Below are 21,429 nucleotides of genomic sequence, written 5' to 3'. Positions count from 1 at the left end.
TTTGATGTAATGTCCTTAAAACAAGTCAAAATGAGGCTCAGTAGTGTGTGTGGCCTCCACGTGCCTGTATGACCTCCCTACAACGCCTGTGCATGCTCCTGATGAGGTGGCGGACGGTCTCCTGAGGGATCTCCTCCCAGACCTGGACTAAAGCATCTGCCAACTCCTGGACAGTCTGTGGTGCAACGTGACATTGGTGGATAGAGCGAGACATGATGTCCCAGATGTGCTCAATTGGATTCAGGTCTAGGGAACGGGCGGGCCAGTCCACAGCATCAATGCCTTCGTCTTGCAGGAACTGCTGACACACTCCAGCCACATGAGGTCTAGCATTGTCTTGCATTAGGAGGAACCCACTGCCAACCGCACCAGCATATGGTCTCACAAGGGGTCTGAGGATCTCATCTCGATACCTAATGGCAGTCAGGCTACCTCTGGCGAGCACATGGAGGGCTGTGCGGCCCTCCAAAGAAATGCCACCCCACACCATGACTGACCAATGCCAAACTGGTCATGCTGGAGGATGTTGCAGGTAGCAGAACGTTCTCCATGGCGTCTCCAGACTCTGTCAGGTCTGTCACATGTGCTTAGTGTGAACCTGCTTTCATCTGTGAAGAGCACAGGGCGCCAGTGGCGAATTTGCCACTATTGGTGTTCTCTGGAAAATGCCAAGCGTCCTGCACGGTGTTGGGCTGTAAGCCCAACCCCCACCTGTGGTCGTCGGGCCCTCATATCACCCTCATGGAGTCTGTTTCTGACAGTTTGAGCAGACACATGCACATTTGTGGCCTGCTGGAGGTCATTTTGCAGGGCTCTGGCAGTGCTCCTCCTGTTCCTCCTCGCACAAAGGCGGAGGTAGCGGTCCTGCTGCTGGGTTGTTGCCCTCCTACGGCCTCCTCCACGTTTCCTGATGTACTGGCCTGTCTCCTGGTAGCGCCTCCATGCTCTGGACACTACGCTGACAGACACAGCAAACCTTCTTGCCACAGCTCGCATTGATGTGCCATCCTGGATAAGCTGCACTACCTGAGCCACTTGTGTAGGTTGTAGACTCCGTCTCATGCTACCACTAGAGTGAAAGCACCGCCAGCATTCAAAAGTGACCAAAACATCAGCCAGGAAGCATAAGAACTGAGAAGCGGTCTGTGGTCACCACCTACAGAACCACTCCTTTATTGGGGGTGTCTTGCTAATTGCCTATAATTTCCACCTGTTGTCTATCCCATTTGCACAACAGCATGTGAAATTGATTGTCACTCAGTGTTGCTTCCTAAGTGGACAGTTTGATTTCACAGAAGTGTGATTGACTTGGAGTTACATTGTGTTGTTTAAGTGTTCCCTTTATTTTTTGAGCAGTGTATATATATATATACAGTTGCAAGAAAAAGTATGTGAACCCTTTGGAATGATATGGATTTCTGCACAAATTGGTCATAAAATGTGATCTGATCTTCATCTAAGTCACAACAATAGACAATCACAGTCTGCTTAAGCTAATAACACACAAAGAATTAAATGTTACCATGTTTTTATTGAACACACCATGTAAACATTCACAGTGCAGGTGGAAAAAGTATGTGAACCCCTAGACTAATGACATTTCCAAGAGCTAATTGGAGTGAGGTGTCAACCAACCGGAGTCCAATCAATGAGATGAGATTGGAGGTGTTGGTTACAGCTGCCCTGCCCTACAAAAAACACACACCAGTTCTGGGTTTGCTTTTCACAAGAAGCATTGCCTGATGTGAATGATGCCTCGCACAAAAGAGCTCTCAGAAGACCTACGATTAAGAATTGTTGACTTGCATAAAGCTGGAAAGGGTTATAAAAGTATCTCCAAAAGCTTTGCTGTTCATGAGTCCACGGTAAGACAAATTGTCTATAAATGGAGAAAGTTCAGCACTGCTGCTACTCTCCCTAGGAGTGGCTGTCCTGTAAAGATGACTGCAAGAGCACAGCACAGACTGCCCAATGAGGTGAAGAAGAATCATAGAGTGTCAGCTAAAGACTTACAAAAGTCTCTGGCATATGCTAACATCCCTGTTAGCGAATTTACGATACGTAAAACACTAAACAAGAAAGGATTTCATGGGAGGATACCACAGAGGAAGCCACTGCTGTCCAAAAAAAAACATTGCTGCACGTTTACAGTTTGCACAAGAGCACCTGGATGTTCCACAGCAGTACTGGCAAAATATTCTGTGGACAGATGAAACCAAAGTTGAGTTGTTTGGAATAAACACACAAAACTATGTGTGGAGAAAAAGAGGCACAGCACACCAACATCAAAACCTCATCCCAACTGTGAAGTATGGTGGTGGGGGCATCATGGTTTGGGGCTGCTTTACTGCGTCACTGCCTGGACGGATTGCTATCATCAAAGGAAAAATGAATTCCCAAGTTTATCAAGACATTTTGCAGGAGAACTTAAGGCCATCTGTCCACCAGCTGAAGCTCAACAGAAGATGGGTGTTGCAACAGGAAGACGACCTAAAGCATAGAAGAAAAACCAACAACAGAATGGCTTAAATAGAAGAAAATACAGCTTCTGGAGTGGCCCAGTCAGAGTCCTGACCTCAACCCGATTGAGATGCTGTGGCATGACCTCAAGGAAGCGATTCACACCAGACATCCCAAGAATATTGCTGAAATGAAACAGTTCTGTAAAGAGGAATGGTCAAGAATTACTCCTGACCGTTGTGCACGTCTGATCTGCAACTGCAGGAAACGTTTGGTTGAAGTTATTGCTGCCAAAGGAGGTTCAACCAGTTATTAAATCCAAGGGTTCACATACTTTTTCCACCTGCACTGTGAATGTTTACATGGTGTGTTCAATAAAAACATGGTGACATTTAATTCTTTGTGCGTTATTAGTTTAAGCAGACTGTGATTGTCTATTGTTGTGACTTAGATGAAGATCAGATCACATTTTATGACCAATTTGTGCACAAATCCATATCATTCCAAAGGGTTCACATACTTTTTCTTGCAACTGTATATATATGCAAATTTCCCACTAGGTGCAACAAGGGCATTGCACCTCGTTACACCCAGAGGCTCCTCTTCCTGTCTTCTATGCTGCGCCCCTACCGCTGTGATGGACAAGAGGGCCCTGAAGTCTAGAGGGATCACATTCTGTACATGTGCAGTAAAGGGATAGAGACCGCTGGGCAGATGAGGAACCTACCTTCTCTTTATGGTGCAAGTACAGTACAAGATCCCTAACTTGTCCATCACAGCAGTGGGGGTGTGGCAAAGAAGACAGGGTGGGGAGCCTATGGGTGCAACAAGCAGTAACAGCAGTATATTTTTTTGGGAGGATTGACGGAACATATGGAGATGCCAGAGACATTATTGTTACAAGTGCGACCGACTGATGACCGTTTGACATAATGGTGTGCAGTGATAGAAGTCCTTTAGGCCTCTTGCACACTACCGTATGTATTTTGTGGTCTACAAAAAACGGATCCGCAAAAAATACGGATGACATCCGTGTGCATTCCGTATTTTGCGGAACGGAACAGCAGGCCCCTAATAGAACAGTCCTATCCTTGTCCGTAATACGGACAAGAATAGGACATGTTCAATTTTTTTGCGGAATGGAAATATGGAAACGGAATGTACACGGAGTACCTTCTGTTTATTTGCGGACCCATTGAAATGAATGGTTCCGCATACGGTCCGGGAAAAAAAAACGAACGGACACAGAAAGAAAATACGTTCGTGTGCAAGAGGCCTTATGAATTTAATATTTTGCTGGCAGAATTAATTTTTCCATCATATTATATACTGCTTGTTTCTATGGTTACAGACCACCCTGCAGTACATCAGTGGTGGTCGTGCTTGCACAATATAGGAAAAGGCACTAGCCTATGTGAACTCCCACGGGTCCTGGCCACCAGAGAAGCTGACCCTTTTTTACTATAGTGTGCAAGCACGACCACCACTGATGGATTGCAGGGTGGTCTGTAACCATGGAAACGAGCAGTGTATAATGTGACGGAAAAATAAATCCAGCCATCAAAGGAAACAATATTGACAATCACATTACATTAGTAAGTGGCTTGCATTAAAGCGAACCTTTCACCTGGATTTCACTTAATAAACTATCAAAAGTACCTTATAGATCATCCTCATTGTGTTAGCACATGGTCTTGTCCCGCTTTTCTGCCATGTATATGCATGGAAAAATCGCTTTATAATGTACTTTTCTCCAGCTCCACAAGTCACGATAGAAGTCAAGGGGGTATCCCTTCCCTCACTCCAGGCTGTAACTCCCCTGCCCTAACCCCGCCTCTATGCAGTCTAATTGACACCCGGCTCAGTCGCCGGGACCGCGCTTGTACAGGCGGCGCATGCGCCGTCGAACTCAAGCGCGATCCTGTAACTGAATCGCGCATGCGCCGTCCCCGATGCCTGCCTGTCTTCTCTTCCTCACGCGCGATTCAGTTACAGGATCGCGCTTGAGTCCGACGGCGCATGCGCCGCCTGTACAAGCGCGGTCCCAGCGGCTGAGCCGGGTGTCAATTAGACTGCATAGAGGCGGGGTTAGGGCAGGGGAGTTACAGCCTGGAGTGAGAGAAGGGCTACCCCCTTGACTTCTACCGTGACTTGTGGAGCTGGAGAAGAGTACTTTATAAGGCGATTTTTTCATGCATATACATGGCAGAAAAGCGGGACAAGACCGTGTGCTAACACAATGAGGATGATCTATAAGGTACTTTTGATAGTTTATTAAGTGAAATCCAGGTAAAAAGGTTCACTTTAACTTTCTCTACATGATAAATGCCACTTACTGAAGTGAGAGGACCCCTTTTAAGTAAAAAATTGCACAAATGGTTAAGTAACTCATTTAATGTATTTCAATGGCTTTTAGCACCAGATAACATTGTGACATGTTATCAGAGTTAGTTAGAGTTAGAGTTAGTTTTAGCTCAGCTACATCTGTACATATATTCAATATGCAGACTGACATTTATTAAAGAAGTTATCCCATCACTAATGTAAAAAATCAAAATCAGACATCACATAGTACATGACAATCTTTTTCTAACAAAGCCAGAACCAGCCCTGTACCTCACATGGATCCAGAGATCTCCACATCCATTGTTCTGCTAGATTTATATCAAGCTGATAGCTCAAGGGGAGTGTCTTTTATGCTGCAGCTCAGGGGGCGTGTCCATGTTCTCCCTATCACAGCTCAGGAGGCAGTTGAAGGATGAAACTGAGCATGTGCGGCCATCTCAGTGAGCAGGTCAAAGAAATAAGAAAAAAAATATACAGCAGGTGGCGCTATACAGATATATTTTATTGAATAACTCAGTTGCTATACCAATTTTTTTATTACATGCATTTGCAAAAGTATTCAGATTCAGGTGCTGGTTTGAAAACTGTAGACTGTTTTTCATGGGACAACCCCTTTAAGAATGGCACTTTGTATGCTGGTGTCAGATCTACCACAATTAATAAGAGGCACATGCCTGTTAATTATTGTGACGCAGCTCAGAAGATCTGTGCACCAGTACGGAAGTCTATGCTAGCAAGAACTGGTGTCGATTTCAGGTATAATTATTCTAGTGTAAATTATGATAAATGTGCAGGATCAGCTAAATCCAGCCATGTGTTGCCCACTCCTCGTGGTTGGTAAATTCCGTACCTATAAGCCCCTCCCTGAGAACCAAACCTACACAGGACCACTCACTGTTAAGTGAGATGACATAAGCCCCACCCATTTCAGCCTAGGACAGTCCACATTTGGCTCTGAAAATTAGGGACAGTCCCTGCAAATTTGTTAATGTTGGAAACTATGTAAGTGTGGTCCACAAATTTCAGGTATGTACTGTATGTGAATGCCGTGATGGTTGTAGTATTAAACTTCAACATACTTTAATTTTATTTTCTGTATTTCACAGATCTTTCTTAACAACTCTCTTGCTCTGGATTCTTCCTGGATGCACCCAGCTGAGGAACTGATATTATTTCATGCACTTGAGAAGCCGAGTCGCAGGACAAATCAAGTAACCATGGCTATATCTAGACCATCTACTGCCTCCAGGCCATTGCACACGGTCATATTAACTCCACAGCGCGTAACAGGTCTGTGACAACTGACAAGCTGTTTTTTAGAAAGACGTTAGTGTAAAGAACACAAATTGGTGACATGCTTGATACGTTCTAGGCATAAACTGGGACTAATCTAAAGAAATAGTGCTGGTAAATCTCAGTTCTTAAAGGGGCTGTCCTAAGATACAAATCCATAGGATAGGTGATAAATATCTAGTCAGTGAGGTTCCCACTGGTGGGACCCTTCTCATTCAGGGAATGGGGTCCCTGAGTCTCTGGAGAGTACAGTGCAAAAGTCACGCATACCATGTTGTGTTGGTCGAGCACCAAAGTGCTCGGGTGCTCTGGTGCTCGAGTAGAACATTTTGGGATGCTCGGGTGTTCAACATAGCACAATGGAAGTCAATGGGAGAACCAGAGAATTAAACCAGGCGCTCCCTGCTCTGAAGAGGGGAGGGTGTCTGGTTTATAGGAAAAGGTCAGAAATTGATGGAAACACTACTGAAATGGTTCGGGAACAGCATGGGGAGGATGTCTGGATGCATCTTGGACTCCCAGGTCGCTGCTGGGAATGATGTTGTCCAAGTAGTACGCCACTTTTACAGACTGACAATAATAAGCACCAAACCGAAGATAAAATCGATTTTAGAGGAAACATTGTTAGGAAACATTCTTTCCTGTATATTTACTTGAATATAAAGTGCAAGTGCGGCCAAAAATTACAAGGAAGAGGCACTTCGATACATCCTGTATGTCACATAAAGGAGGGCCTCATCGACATTGTGGTACAATTGTTCAGGTAGTGGGACTCCTACACTCATAAAGCCTATGCACTAAGTGAAAAGGCTGCCAAAAATTACAAGGAACCGTCACTCCAATACACCCTTTATTATAAATAACGAAGGGCATCATACACACCCTTGAAAAATTATGATTGCCGGCCTGCTGGTGACCCTCTAAAACATTAGGGGCGAGGGCCTGCTGCTGATCTGACCATCTAAAACATTAGTGGTGAGGGTCTGCTGCAGAGCTGACCATCTAAAACATTATTGGCGAGGGCCTGCTGCCGAAGCTGACCATCTAAACATTTTGTGGGCGAGGGCCTGCTGCCGAGCTGACCATCTAAAAAATGTTGTGGGCGAGGGCCTGCTGCCGAGCTGACCATCTAAAAAAATTTGTGGGTAAGGGCCTGCTGCCAAGCTGACCATCTAAAAAATTGTGTGGGCGAGGGCCTGCTGCCGAGATGACCATCTAAAAATTTTTGTGGGCAAGGGCCTGCTGCCGAGCTGTCTATTTAAAATTTAGGGGTGAGGGTCTGCTGCTGTGCTGAACCTCTAAAACATTATGGTTCAGGGCCTGCTAGTGACCCTCAAAAACATTATAGGTGAGGGCCTGATGGTGACCCTCTAAAACATTATGGGTGAGGGCCCGCTGCTGAGCTGACCCTCTAAAACATTAGGAGCGAGGGCAGCCAAATAAGCATGTTGATATTGTAGTGTCCCACTAGGTAAATGTGGGCACTACACAAGTGTCAATTTGGCCACTATCACGGTCGGCGTGACTATCACATACGTGACACAGAGGGAGGGAACAAGGAAGGCCCTGCCCAAGTGAGAGGGAAGGTGGTGACCCCTGACTCACCTAGCGGCTGGCACCTGGCTGCCCTGACGTCCCTAGACGGGTTCCTCACCCGTACGCCGATCACGTGCCTAAAGCCCTGGCTTTCCCTAAGCTGAGCCCTAGATAGTGAACAGGGCGGTGGGAACACTAGTCCGCACCACTAGCTCTAAAGGAAAACACCAAGGGAAGGACAGACAATACAAACTCAACATATAATCCCAGGTGGGCGACAACAGGAGACAACAAGAAGCCCAACAGGGATCCGGAGGGTAGCACTCTGGAACGACAACCAGGATTCACAACTCCAGTGGGTCAGTATAGATGTCCAGGCAGGAAGCTCTATAACTGGCAACTAGAGAAGTGTGAGGGGAGAATATAAAGAGGTTGGGAGTGGCAGACAAGAAACAGCTGAGGAGGAGAAGCTACGGATCCCTGATTGAGACAAAAAGGATAGCAAGGCAAACACAGAAAACAATCACTAAGAAACAACGTGATCTTTAGATATAGAGCGCGCAGCCACCCGCTGCGACCTCCTGACCCCGGGTATAACGGAGTCAGACGTGGCTCTTGATACCCTCGTGACAGTACCCCCCCCTTTCACGAGGGGCCTCCGGACACTCAGGACCAGGTCTCTCAGGATGAGAGGCATGGAAAGCCTGAATTAACCTGTTGGCGTTTACCTCTGACGCTGGAACCCACATTCTTTCCTCGGGACCGTAACCCCTCCAATGCACCAGATACTGAAGAGAGCGGCGGACCCGACGAGAATCAACAATTCTGGCTATTTGAAACTCCAGATTACCATCCACAATAACAGGAGGAGGTGGCAGCGGTGATGGTTCTAGAGGTGGAACATACTTCTTGAGTAACGATTTATGGAAGACCTTATGGATCTTAAAAGTCTGAGGTAGCTCCAGGCGAAAAGCCACAGGGTTAATGACGGCTACTATTTTATAAGGACCAATGAACCTAGGGCCCAGTTTCCAAGAGGGAACCTTCAACTTAATATTTCTAGTAGACAACCACACATAGTCATTCACCCCTAGGTCCTGACCTGGCGACCGTTTCTTATCGGCCATGCATTTATATTTACCACTCATCTTTTTCAAGTTAACTTGCACCTTCTGCCATACCGATGAAAGAGATGAAGAAAACCTTTCCTCTTCGGGAACCCCAGAAGACCCCCCCTCTTTGAAAGTACAAAATTGGGGATGAAAACCGTATGCACCAAGGAATGGTGACTTGCCAGTGGACTCCTGATAATGATTATTTATGGCAAACTCAGCTAACGGTAAATATGATGACCACAACTCTTGGTTTTCAGACACAAAACACCTTAAATATGTTTCTAGGTTTTGGTTGGCACGCTCAGTCTGTCCATTCGACTGAGGATGGAAAGCTGAGGAAAAGGACAAGTGTACCCCCAAACGGGAACAAAAAGCTTTCCAAAACTTAGAAATAAACTGGGTTCCCCGATCCGAAACCACATCGGAAGGGACCCCGTGAAGCTTCACGATTTCACTGATAAACACCTGAGCAAGAGTTTTAGCATTAGGAAGTGCGGGTAGCGCAATAAAGTGTACCATTTTGCTAAACCTGTCTACTACTACCAAAATAACTGTTTTACCCGCAGACAACGGTAAGTCAGTGATGAAATCCATTGACAGATGTGTCCATGGCCTATTGGGGATAAAAAGTGGCAATAAAGACCCTGCTGGACGTGTATGAGAGACTTTCGCGCGTGCACAAGTAGAGCAAGTAGACACGAAATCCATTACATCCTGACGCAACCTTGGCCACCAAAAACGACGAGATAATAGCTCCAAGGTTGCTTTACTACCCGGGTGCCCAGCAAGTGCCGAATTATGATGTTCTTTTAATAATTCAAGACGCAGGTTTAACGGTACAAACAATTTCTCTGAGGGGCAAGAGGCCGGGGCGTCCCCCTGGGCCTCTAACACCTTTCCCTCTAGAACAGAGTGTACAGCAGAGACAACCACTCCTCTTTGTAAAATAGGTACCGGATCACTAACATTACCCCCTCCAGGGAAACTACGAGATAACGCGTCTGCCTTGGTATTTTTTGCCCCAGGACGATAGGTGATTACAAAGTTAAATCTGGTAAAGAATAGCGACCACCTAGCTTGTCTAGGGGTGAGACGCTTAGCCGATTCTAGGTACAGAAGGTTTTTGTGATCCGTAATCACCGTGACGGGGTGGATTGCTCCCTCTAAGAAGTGACGCCACTCTTCAAGCGCCAGTTTAATCGCCAACAGTTCCCTATTTCCAACATCATAGTTCTTCTCTGCAGAAGATAATTTTTTGGAAAAGAAAGCGCAAGGGCGCCATTTGCCAGGAGACGGACCCTGAGACAATACAGCCCCCACTCCCACCTCTGACGCATCTACCTCAACAATAAAAGGCTGGGAGACATCAGGTTGAATTAGAACAGGTGCCGAGGTAAACCTCTCTTTTAGAGAGGAAAATGCATTTTTAGCGGCGTCAGACCATTTGGAAAAATCAGTCCCCTTCCTAGTCATGTCGGTAAGGGGTTTAACGATCACTGAATAATTTTTAATGAACTTTCTATAGAAATTTGAGAAACCCAAAAACCGTTGTAGGGCTTTAAGGTTCTCAGGAAGATCCCAATCTAAAATTGCCTGGACCTTCCCAGGATCCATACGGAAACCTGAAGCAGATAATAGATATCCCAGGAACTGTATTTCCTGAACGGCGAAGACACATTTTTCAATTTTCGCATATAATTTATTCGTACGTAGGACCTGCAGTACTTGCCTGACATGCACCTCATGTGTTTTCAGATCAGCCGAATAAATTAAGATATCATCTAGGTATATGACTACAAACCTGCCGATGAGATGACTAAAAATATCATTAACGAAATGTTGGAAGACAGCGGGGGCATTGGTCAGACCGAAAGGCATAACTAGATTTTCATAATGCCCCTCAGGGGTGTTAAAAGCTGTCTTCCACTCATCCCCTTCCCTGATACGAATCAGATTGTAGGCCCCCCTAAGATCAAGTTTGGAGAACCACCTAGCACCCGCAATCTGATTAAAAAGGTCAGGAATGAGAGGAAGAGGGTATGGGTCTCGGATGGTTATCTGGTTTAGCTCACGGAAATCTAGGCAAGGACGCAGGCCCCCATCTTTCTTTTTAACAAAGAAAAACCCTGCAGCCACGGGTGAAGAAGAGGGTCTGATGTGTCCCTTAGCCAGACTCTCGGAGATATAATCTTTCATGGCTTGTCTCTCGGGACCCGAAAGATTATACAACCTGGACTTGGGTAATTTTGCACCGGGAATCAGGTTAACCGGGCAATCATAAGGACGATGAGGTGGTAGCTTCTGACAACCCTTTTCAGAAAAAACGTCCTCAAAGTCCGAAATAAATGTAGGTAGGGAAGCTATGGAGGCGATTAAGCAATTGTTATTTAAGCAATTCTCTCTGCAATGCTCACTCCACTCCAATATCTCCCTGGCCTGCCAATCCACCACTGGATTGTGCGCTACCAACCAGGGAAGACCCAATACCACAGGAGAGGGAAGGCCCTCCAGAACGTAACATGAAAGACACTCATTATGGTGGTCCCCTACCCGAAGGTGTAAATTATGAACAATGTGGGTGAGGTTTCTCTGAGACAGAGGAGCCGAATCTATAGCGAATACGGGAATAGGTCTCTGCAGCGTACAGAGAGACAAACCCATAGTGCGGGCAAAATGGGCATCTATCAAATTTACCCCTGCTCCACTGTCTAGAAAAAAAGAAATAGACTCCGTCTTAACACCAAAAACAATAACCGCTGGTAACACAAATTGAGATGTTCGTATGGAGGAAACGTATACCCCCCGGCTGACATCCTCCGCACAGCCTGGGGTTAGTAGTTTTCCGACGGTCTTTTGTTTTTGAGAAAGGAGGGACAGACATTAATGAAATGACCCTTCCCCCCACAGAAAAAACAAGCCCCCCCCCCTACGGCAAACCTCAGGAGGACGGACCTGACGAGAAGTTCCGCCTAGCTGCATAGGCTCATCTAAGTCAGTACAGACTAATTGTTGCTTGGGAGAGGTAACCAATTGCTCAGGAATTTTCGATCTCTCCCTAAGACGCCTATCTATTCTGATAGAGAGGGACATAACAGCATCAAGGGAAAGGGGGGTCTCATACAGCGCCAGTGCATCCTTAACCCTTTCAGATAACCCAGAGCAGAACTGACTCCTGAGAGCCGGGTCGTTCCACTGAGTATCAGTAGCCCACCTACGGAACTCTGAGCAATATTCCTCTGCTGACCGATCTCCCTGTAGGAGTCTCGTAACTTCGACTCAGCCAGGGCGACACGGTCCGGGTCATCATATATGAGACCCAAAGCCCCAAACAATCCCTCCACTGACCGGAGAGCCTGGGAACCAGGGGGTAACGAGAACGCCCAGGATTGTGGGTCCCCCTGAAGCAGGGAAATGACAATCCCTACCCGCTGTTCTTCATTACCTGAGGAGTAAGGGCGCAACTTAAAGTATAATTTGCAGGCCTCACGGAACGTCGCAAATTTGTCCCTTCCCCCAGAAAATCTGTCAGGAAGAACTACCTTGGGTTCTGTAACAACCTGGTTACCCATAGCAACCGCTGGGGGTGCGGTCTGCTGCATTTGCTGCTGTTGTTGGAGGACAGACGACTTCAATCCTGCCACCTCCAAAGACAGGCCTTGAAGCTGTTTTGCCAAGGCAGCAATAGGATCCATATTGGATTCTAAGTAGAGAAAAAAAAACAACAAAAAGAAATTATTTTTTTTTTTCTCAAAAAGTAAAGGCCAGTTATAATATCACGGTCGGCGTGACTATCACATACGTGACACAGAGGGAGGGAACAAGGAAGGCCCTGCCCAAGTGAGAGGGAAGGTGGTGACCCCTGACTCACCTAGCGGCTGGCACCTGGCTGCCCTGACGTCCCTAGATGGGTTCCTCACCCGTATGCCGATCACGTGCCTAAAGCCCTGGCTTTCCCTAAGCTGAGCCCTAGATAGTGAACAGGGCGGTGGGAACACTAGTCCGCACCACTAGCTCTAAAGGAAAACACCAAGGGAAGGACAGACAATACAAACTCAACATATAATCCCAGGTGGGCGACAACAGGAGACAACAAGAAGCCCAACAGGGATCCGGAGGGTAGCACTCTGGAACGACAACCAGGATTCACAACTCCAGTGGGTCAGTATAGATGTCCAGGCAGGAAGCTCTATAACTGGCAACTAGAGAAGTGTGAGGGGAGAATATAAGGAGGTTGGGAGTGGCAGACAAGAAACAGCTGAGGAGGAGAAGCTACGGATCCCTGATTGAGACAAAAAGGATAGCAAGGCAAACACAGAAAACAATCACTAAGAAACAACGTGATCTTTAGATATAGAGCGCGCAGCCACCCGCTGCGACCTCCTGACCCCGGGTATAACGGAGTCAGACGTGGCTCTTGATACCCTCGTGACAGCCACGTTGTACTCCACCTCCTGTGGAACAGTGGCATTGTATTTGACATCACATTTTAATGTGTATTGCTATGCTTTTTGTGTGTATTTTCCTGTTGTATCTGTGTATCAGGCCTGTTAGGTTGTAGTTCTACCTCCAAGCCAGTAGAGGGAGCTAGGGAACCCCTAATATAAATAGTCAGGTCCTGTTCAGTGAGAAAGTGTAGAGTCAGAGGCCAGAAGACACTTTAGCCAGAGTGGGGCTGAGGTGCAGGCTCTGACATCCAACTAGACAGCCCAGGTTTCTAGTTGACACCAGGAGGCTAGCAAGTGTGGATCAGCCTGCCTGAGGATAATGAGCCAGAGTTAGCTCAGAAGATTGTCACCAGGGAAAGAGTTTCCTCTTGAGAAACCAAGTTCCCATAACCAAGCAAGGCAGAGCCAGTATTCCAGCTAGACAAGAGAGCTGAAGGGCAGAAGTATTTTACCTAAAGCAAGGATATATACCTGAGGAGGTTTTCTACCAAGGATAAAGCCAGCATTAGGGCATACGGGCCTTGGGATAAAGACAGCCAGGAGTTCTGAGGAATAGTGCACAGGATTTCTGAGGAAAAGTGCAGCCTGGTCTGTAAGTGTTTTACCCTCTGTGTATCTTGCAAGATCATTGTGCCTGCCGTATATTTATAAAGCCTGCTTATTACTGCTGCTGTACCTGGAACTTACAAAAGACTGTATAAAGTTAACTGTTTCCAGTAAAGGAAGTTTTGGTTCACCACAACAACGTGTTCCTCACTTATTACCACTATCATCAACCGGTGTGCCACCGTTACAGGCACTGGCGTCACAAACCTTAAAGGGACCTTGCCCCCGGCACATTAAACATCTGCAACATCCAGGGCACCTCACCCACCATCAGGCCTGGTCCCTATATACAGAGAGTGCCCCAGAGGACCCCTGTGCCAGCCTCTCTATCCCTGCTGTATGCCTGCCCAGGGTTCCCCTACAAACTGTGAGTAACCCAGAGCAACCCTCGTTTGCCTAAGTAACCGTGACCTCACATCGCAATACCCTGCAGGGCAGCGTACTGCAATATGATGGAGGAGGAGGAGGATGAAAAAAGGGAGATTGAACCACATACCCTTTTTAGTGATGGAAGGGGTGCATGGAAATACAGTGTATTCAATACACCATAAAAGCCACATATAGAGTGCCTTTATGTTCAGCCGTTTTCCTCTGGTGGAGTAGAGAAGTCAGGGGCAATCCAGGCCTTGTTCATTTTTATAAGAGTCAACCGGTTAGCATTTTCAGTTGACGGGCGGATGCGCTTATTATACCCTCAGCAGCACTAAATACTCGCTCTGACAAAATGCTGGCGGCGAGGCAGGCCAGAAGCTCCAAGGCGTAGAGCGCCAGTTCGTGCCACGTGTCTAGCTTGGACACCCAATAGTTGTAAGGCACATGCCATCAATAAGAATTCTGACACGGTCTGCTACGTACTCCTGCACCATCTTCCAAAAATTTTCCCTCCTTGTGACACTAGGCCGCGCCTCAAGTTGAGGGTGCTGGCGGGGTGTCATAAAATTGTCCCAGGCCTTGGAGAGTGTTGCCCTGCCTCTGTTGCCCTGCCCTGTGTGTTCCCCTCATCTCCCCTCCTCGGTTGGCCAAGGAAATACGTTCTCTGCCGCCAGTGTTGTGGACCTTTTGGTATTGCACCATTTTGCTCATCCTCTCCACCACACGAATGAGAGATGAGAAGTTCTCTTTGTAACAGGGGTCGAGATCTTCAAGGGCGAGGGGCCCAAATTAAGGAATGGCGATGAAAACAGCTCCTCGGATTATCCGAGTGTAGGATCACTTGTTTGCCAAGACTCTCCATGGTGGGTGGAAGGAGTATCAGGATGAGGATTCTGTTGACCAGACTCTTGACTACTGAGACTGGCCTTTGGGGAAGACAGGGTGGTGCTTAACTGACTGGAAGCATTATCTACTGCTATCCAACCGACCACCTGGTTGAACTGGTCTGAGAGTGGTGTCCTGCGCCGCCCTGCAAACTGGGACATGAAGCTAGGTATCGTGGATGATAGGGATCGACCGATTATCGGTTTTACCGATATTATCGGCCGATATCCAGTATTTTGACCGTTATCGGCATCTATTTTGCCGATATTCTGATAACGGATGGGGAACAAGAATTGCGCTGCTCTCAGCGCTCTCTGTGTTCCCTCAGCAGCACAGGGGAGAAGGAAGCAGTGTCTCCTCCCCCTGTGCTGCTGCCGCTGTAGCCAGTGAGAGGAAGGAAGACAAGAGAAGGGGCGGGGCTGTGGCCGCTGCGCCACCAATGAAGAGAAATCTCTCATTAATTCATATACAGGAGGCGGGAGCTGGCTGCAGAATCACATAGCCGGCTCCCGACCTCTATAAGCGGTAGCTGCGATCTGCGGTAGTTAACCCCCCAGGTGCCGCGGATCGCAGCTATTGCTCATAGAGGTCGGGAGCCGGCTATGTGATTCTGCAGCCAGCTCCCGCCTCCTGTATATGAATTAATGAGAGATTTCTCTTCATTGGTGGCGCAGTGCGCCCCCCCCCAAGCCCCCAAGTATTAATCATTGGTGGCGCAGTGTGCTCCCCACCCCCACCCCCGTATTAAAAACATTGGTGGCGCAGTGCGCCCCCCCTAGTATTAATCATTGGTGGCAGAGGCCACAGGATCCCCTCTCCCCTGCTCCTCCGATCGGAGCCCCAGCAGTGTAATCCTGGGGCTCCGATCGGTTACCATGGCAGCCAGGACGCTATTGAAGCCCTGGCTGCCATATTCAGCTCCATGCTGCTGTGTGCACAGAGCACAGAGCAGCAGGGACAGTGTGAGCTCCTATTCACCCTGATAGATCTCTATCAGGGTGAATAGGACAAGGGTTCTAGTCCCTAAGGGGGCTAAAAGTTAGTAAACAAAAAAGAGAGAAAAAACAAAAAACACCAAAATATTAAGTATAAATGAAAGAAAGATAAAAAAAATAAATAAAAATACACGTTAACAATAAACATATTAATTTTCAGCAGATTTGTGTAGGAATTTTTTTTTTTTTTCAAAAATGAAAATTACCAGAATATCGGTATAAATTATCGGCTATCGGCCTGAAAGTTCACAAATTATCGGTATCGGCCCTAAAAAATCAATATCGGTCGATCCCTAGTGGATGAGTATAGAGTTGAGCGAACACCTGGATGTTCGGGTTCGAGAAGTTCGGCCGAACTTCCCGGAAATGTTCGGGTTCGGGATCCGAACCCGAACCGAACTTCGTCCCGAACCCGAACCCCATTGAAGTCAATGGGGACCCGAACTTTTGGGCACTAAAAAGGCTGTAAAACAGCCCAGGAAAGAGCTAGAGGGCTGCAAAAGGCAGCAACATGTAGGTAAATCCCCTGCAAACAAATGTGGATAGGGAAATGAATTAAAATAAAAAAATAAATAAAAAAAATGACCCAATATCAATTGGACAGAGGTCCCATAGCAGAGAATCTGGCTTCACGTCAGCAGAGAATCAGTCTCTTCATGCCATAGCAAAGAATCTGGCTTCATGTCAGCACAGAATCAGTCTCTTCATGCCATAGCAGAGAATCTGGCTTCATGTCAGCACAGAATCAGTCTTCATGTCATAGCAGAGAATCAGGCTTCACGTCACCCACCACTGGAACAGGCCACTGTCACACATTTAGGCCCAGGCACCCAGGCAGAGGAGAGAGGTCCCGTAACAGAGAATCTGGCCTGATGTCAGCACAGAATCTGTCTTCATGTCATAGCAGAGAATCAGGCTTCACGTCACCCACCACTGGAACAGGCCACTGTCACACATTTAGGCCCAGGCACCCAGGCAGAGGAGAGAGGTCCCGTAACAGAGAATCTGGCCTGATGTCAGCACAGAATCTGTCTTCATGTCATAGCAGAGAATCAGGCTTCACGTCACCCACCACTGGAACAGGCCACTGTCACACATTTAGGCCCAGGCACCCAGGCAGAGGAGAGAGGTCCCGTAACAGAGAATCTGGCCTGATGTCAGCACAGAATAAGTCTTCATGTCATAGCAGAGAATCAGGCTTCACGTCACCCACCACTGGAACAGGCCACTGTCACACATATAGGCCCCGGCACCCAGACAGAGGAGAGGTTCATTCAACTTTGGGTTGCCCCTCAATATAATGGTAAAATGAAATTAAAAATAGTATTGAATGAGGAAGTGCCCTGGAGTAGAATAATATATTGTTAAGGGGAGGTAGTTAATATCTAATCTGCACAAGGGATGGACAGGTCCTGTGGGATCCATGCCTGGTTCATTTTTATGAACGTCAGCTTGTCCACATTGGCTGTAGACAGGCGGCTGCGTTGTCTGTAATGACGCCCCCTGCCGTGCTGAATACACGTTCAGACAAAACGCTGGCCGCCGGGCAGGCCAGCACCTCCAAGGCATAAAAGGCTAGCTCTGGCCACGTGGACAATTTGGAGACCCAGAAGTTGAATGGGGCTGAACCATCAGTCAGTACGTGGAGGGGTGTGCACAGGTACTGTTCCACCATGTTAGTGAAATGTTGCCTCCTGCTAACACGTTCCGTATCAGGTGGTGGTGCAGTTAGCTGTGGCGTGTTGACAAAACTTTTCCACATCTCTGCCATGCTAACCCTGCCCTCAGAGGAGCTGGGCGTGACACAGCTGCGTTGGCGACCTCTTGCTCCTCCTCTGTCTTCGCCTTGGGCTTCCACTGGTTCCCCTGTGACATTTGGGAATGCTCTCAGTAGTGCGTCTACCAACGTGCGCTTGTACTCGCGCATCTTCCTATCACGCTCCAGTGTAGGAAGTAAGGTGGGCACATTGTCTTTGTACCGGGGATCCAGCAGGGTGGCAACCCAGTAGTCCGCACACGTTAAAATGTGGGCAACTCTGCTGTCGTTGCGCAGGCACTGCAGCATGTAGTCTCTCATGTGTGCCAGGCTGCCCAGAGGTAAGGACAAGCTGTCCTCTGTGGGAGGCGTATCGTCATTGTCCTGTGTTTCACCCCAGCCACGCACCAGTGATGGGCCCGAGCTGCTTTGGGTGTCACCCCGCTGTGAACATGCTTCATCCTCATCCTCCTCCACCTCCTCCTCATCCTCGTCCTCCTCGTCCTCCAGTAGTGGGCCCTGTCTGGCCACATTTGTACCTGGCCTCTGGTGTTGCAAAAAACCTCCCTCTGAGTCACTTCGAAGAGACTGGCCTGAAAGTGCTAAAAATGACCCCTCTTCCTCCTGGGCCACCTCCTATTCCATCATCGCCCTAAGTGTTTTCTCAAGGAGACATAGAAGTGGTATTGTAACGCTGATAACGGCGTCATCGCCACTGGCCATGTTGGTGGAGTACTCGAAACAACGCAACAGGGCACACAGGTCTCGCATGGAGGCCCAGTCATTGGTGGTGAAGTGTGTCTGATCCACAGTGCGACTGACCCGTGCATGCTGCAGCTGAAACTCCACTATGGCCTGCTGCTGCTCGCACAGTCTGTCCAGCATATGCAAGGTGGAGTTCCACCTGGTGGGTACGTCGCATATGAGGCGGTGAGTGGGAAGGCCGAAGTTACGCTGTAGCGCAGACAAGCGAGCAGCGGCAGGGTGTGAACGCCGGAAGCGCGAACAGACGGCCCGCACTTTATGCAGCAGCTCTGACATGTCGGGGTAGTTGCGAATGAACTTCTGCACCACCAAATTCAGCACATGCGCCAGGCAAGGGATGTGCGTCAAACCGGCTAGTCCCAGAGCTGCAACGAGATTTCGCCCATTATTGCACACCACCAGGCCGGGCTTGAGGCTCACCGGCAGCAACCACTCGTCGGTCTGTTGTTCTATACCCCGCCACAACTCCTGTAAATATATGAGTTTCAGAATGGCCTGCTGACGTTTACCCCGGGCTGTGCTGAAGTTGGTGGTGAAGGTGTGTGGCTGACTGGATGAGCAGGTGGAAGAAGAGGAGGAGGAAGCTGAGTAGGAGGAGGAGGAGACAGGAGGCAAAGAATGTTGCCCTGCGATCCTTGGCGGCGGAAGGACGTGCGCCAAACAGCTCTCCGCCTGGGGCCTGCCGCCACTACATTTACCTAGTGTGCAGTTAGGGAGATATAGCGTCCCTGGCCATGCTTACTGGTCCACGTATCTGTGGTTAGGTGGACCTTGCCACAGATGGCGTTGCGCAGTGCACACTTGATTTTATCGGACACTTGTTTGTGCAGGGAAGGCACGGCTCTCTTGGAGAAGTAGTGGCGGCTGGGAACAACATACTGTGGGACAGCAAGTGACATGAGCTGTTTGAAGCTGTGTGTGTCCACCAGCCTAAATGACAGCATTTCATAGGCCAGTAATTTAGAAATGCTGGCATTCAGGGCCAGGGATCGAGGGTGGCTAGGTGGGAATTTACGCTTTCTCTCAAATGTTTGTGAGATGGAGAGCTGAACGCTGCCGTGTGACATGGTTGAGATGCTTGGTGACGCAGGTGGTGGTGTTGGTCGTACATCCCATGTTTGCTGGGCGGCAGGTGCCAACGTTCCTCCAGAGGCAGAGGAAGAGGCCGAGGCGGCGGCAGCAGCAGCAGAAGAGGCCAAGGCGGCGGCAGCAGCAGAAGAGGCCGAGGCGGCAGCAGCAGAAGAGGTAGCAGGGGGAGCCTGAGTGACTTCCTTGTTTTTAAGGTGTTTACTCTACTGCAGTTCATGCTTTGCATGCGGGTGCCTGGTCATGCAGGTTGTGCTAAGGTTCAGAATGTTAATGCCTCATTTTAGGCTCTGATGGCACAGCGTGCAAACCACTCGGGTCTTGTCGTCAGCACATTGTTTGAAGAAGTGCCTTGCCAGGGAACTCCTTGAAGCTGCCTTTGGGGTGCTCGGTCCCAGATGGCGGCGGTCAGTAGCAGGCGGAGTCTCTTGGCGGCGGGTGTTCTGATTTTGCCCACTGCTCCCTCTTTTGCTACGCTGTTGGCTCGGTCTCACCACTGCCTCTTCCTCCGAACTGTGAAAGTCAGTGGCACGACCTTCATTCCATGTGGGGTCTAGGACCTCATCGTCCCCTGCATCGTCTTCCACCCAGACTTGATCCCTGGCCTCCTGTTCAGTCTGCACACTGCAGAAAGACCCAGCAGTTGGCACCTGTGTTTCGTCATCATCAGAGACGTGCTGAGGTGGTATTCCCATGTCCTCATCATCAGGAAAAATAAGTGGTTGTGCGTTAGTGCATTCTATCTCTTCTACCCCTGGGGAAGGGCTAGGTGGATGCCCTTGGGAAACCCTGCCAGCAGAGTCTTCAAACAGCATAAGAGACTGCTGCATAACTTGAGGCTCAGACAGTTTCCCTGATATGCATGGGGGTGATGTGACAGACCGATGGGCTTGGTTTTCATGCGCCATCTGTGCGCTTTCTGCAGAAGACTAGGTGGGAGATAATGTGAACGTGCTGGATCCACTGTCGGCCACCCAATTGACTAATGCCTGTACCTGCTCAGGCCTTACCATCCTTAGAACGGCATTGGGCCCCACCAAATATCGCTGTAAATTCTGCTGGCTACTGGGACCTGAGGTAGTTGGTTCACTAGAACGTGTGGCTGTGGCAGAACGGCCACGTCCTCTCCCAGCACCAGAGGGTCCACTAACACCACCACGACCATGTCCACGTCCGCGTCCCTTATTAGATGTTTTCCTCATTGTTCCCGTTCACCACAATTTTGAGAATGGCAAATTTGGGAATAGTTTTTCAACCCAGAACAAAAAGTCTGCTTTTACGTTCACTACAAATAACTTGACCAGCTAAAACAGTACAGATTTGGTTAAATAGAAATGTCAGGCCTGGTTTTTTTTGCGCTGTGTGACAGGTATAGGTTTAATCACAGAATCAGACTTCTATCTGCACGGTAGCGTGTGTCTTAGGTTTTTCTGAATGACACTATCAGCACCTTCAATGTAAGATATCCTTTTTGGGATAGATTTCAAGTAGGCCTCAAATACCAGAAACTAGTTATTTTGAGAATGGCAAATTTGGGAATAGTTTTTCAACCCAGAAAAAAAAAAGTGCTTTTACGGTCACTAGAAATAACTTGACCAGCTAAAACAGTACAGATTTGGTTGAATAGAAATGTGAGGCCTGTTTTTTTTTGCGCTGTGTGACAGGTATAGGTTTAATCACAGAATCAGACTTCTATCAGCACGGTAGCGTGTGTCTTAGGTTTTTCTGAATGGCACTATCAGCACCTTCAATGTAAGATATCCTTTTTG

The 21,429-nt window shown here is 48.1% G+C and overlaps 1 protein-coding gene across 1 annotated transcript in view; it reads left to right on the top strand.

Moving 5' to 3' along the window:
• TCERG1L (transcription elongation regulator 1 like) overlaps positions 1-21,429 on the top strand; it is a 343,152-nt gene that overhangs the window by 58,705 nt on the left and 263,018 nt on the right. Inside the window, exon 3 of the mRNA XM_040437737.1 lies at positions 5,913-6,100. Within this exon, the coding sequence (XP_040293671.1) occupies positions 5,913-6,100 (188 nt within the window). The remainder of the gene's footprint in view (positions 1-5,912; positions 6,101-21,429) is intronic.

The sequence above is a fragment of the Bufo bufo genome, chromosome 6, assembly GCF_905171765.1.
Source record: "Bufo bufo chromosome 6, aBufBuf1.1, whole genome shotgun sequence".
Taxonomy (NCBI): domain Eukaryota; kingdom Metazoa; phylum Chordata; class Amphibia; order Anura; family Bufonidae; genus Bufo; species Bufo bufo.
Note: the sequence above shows the minus strand (reverse complement) of the source record. Positions and strands in the feature narration are given on the sequence as shown.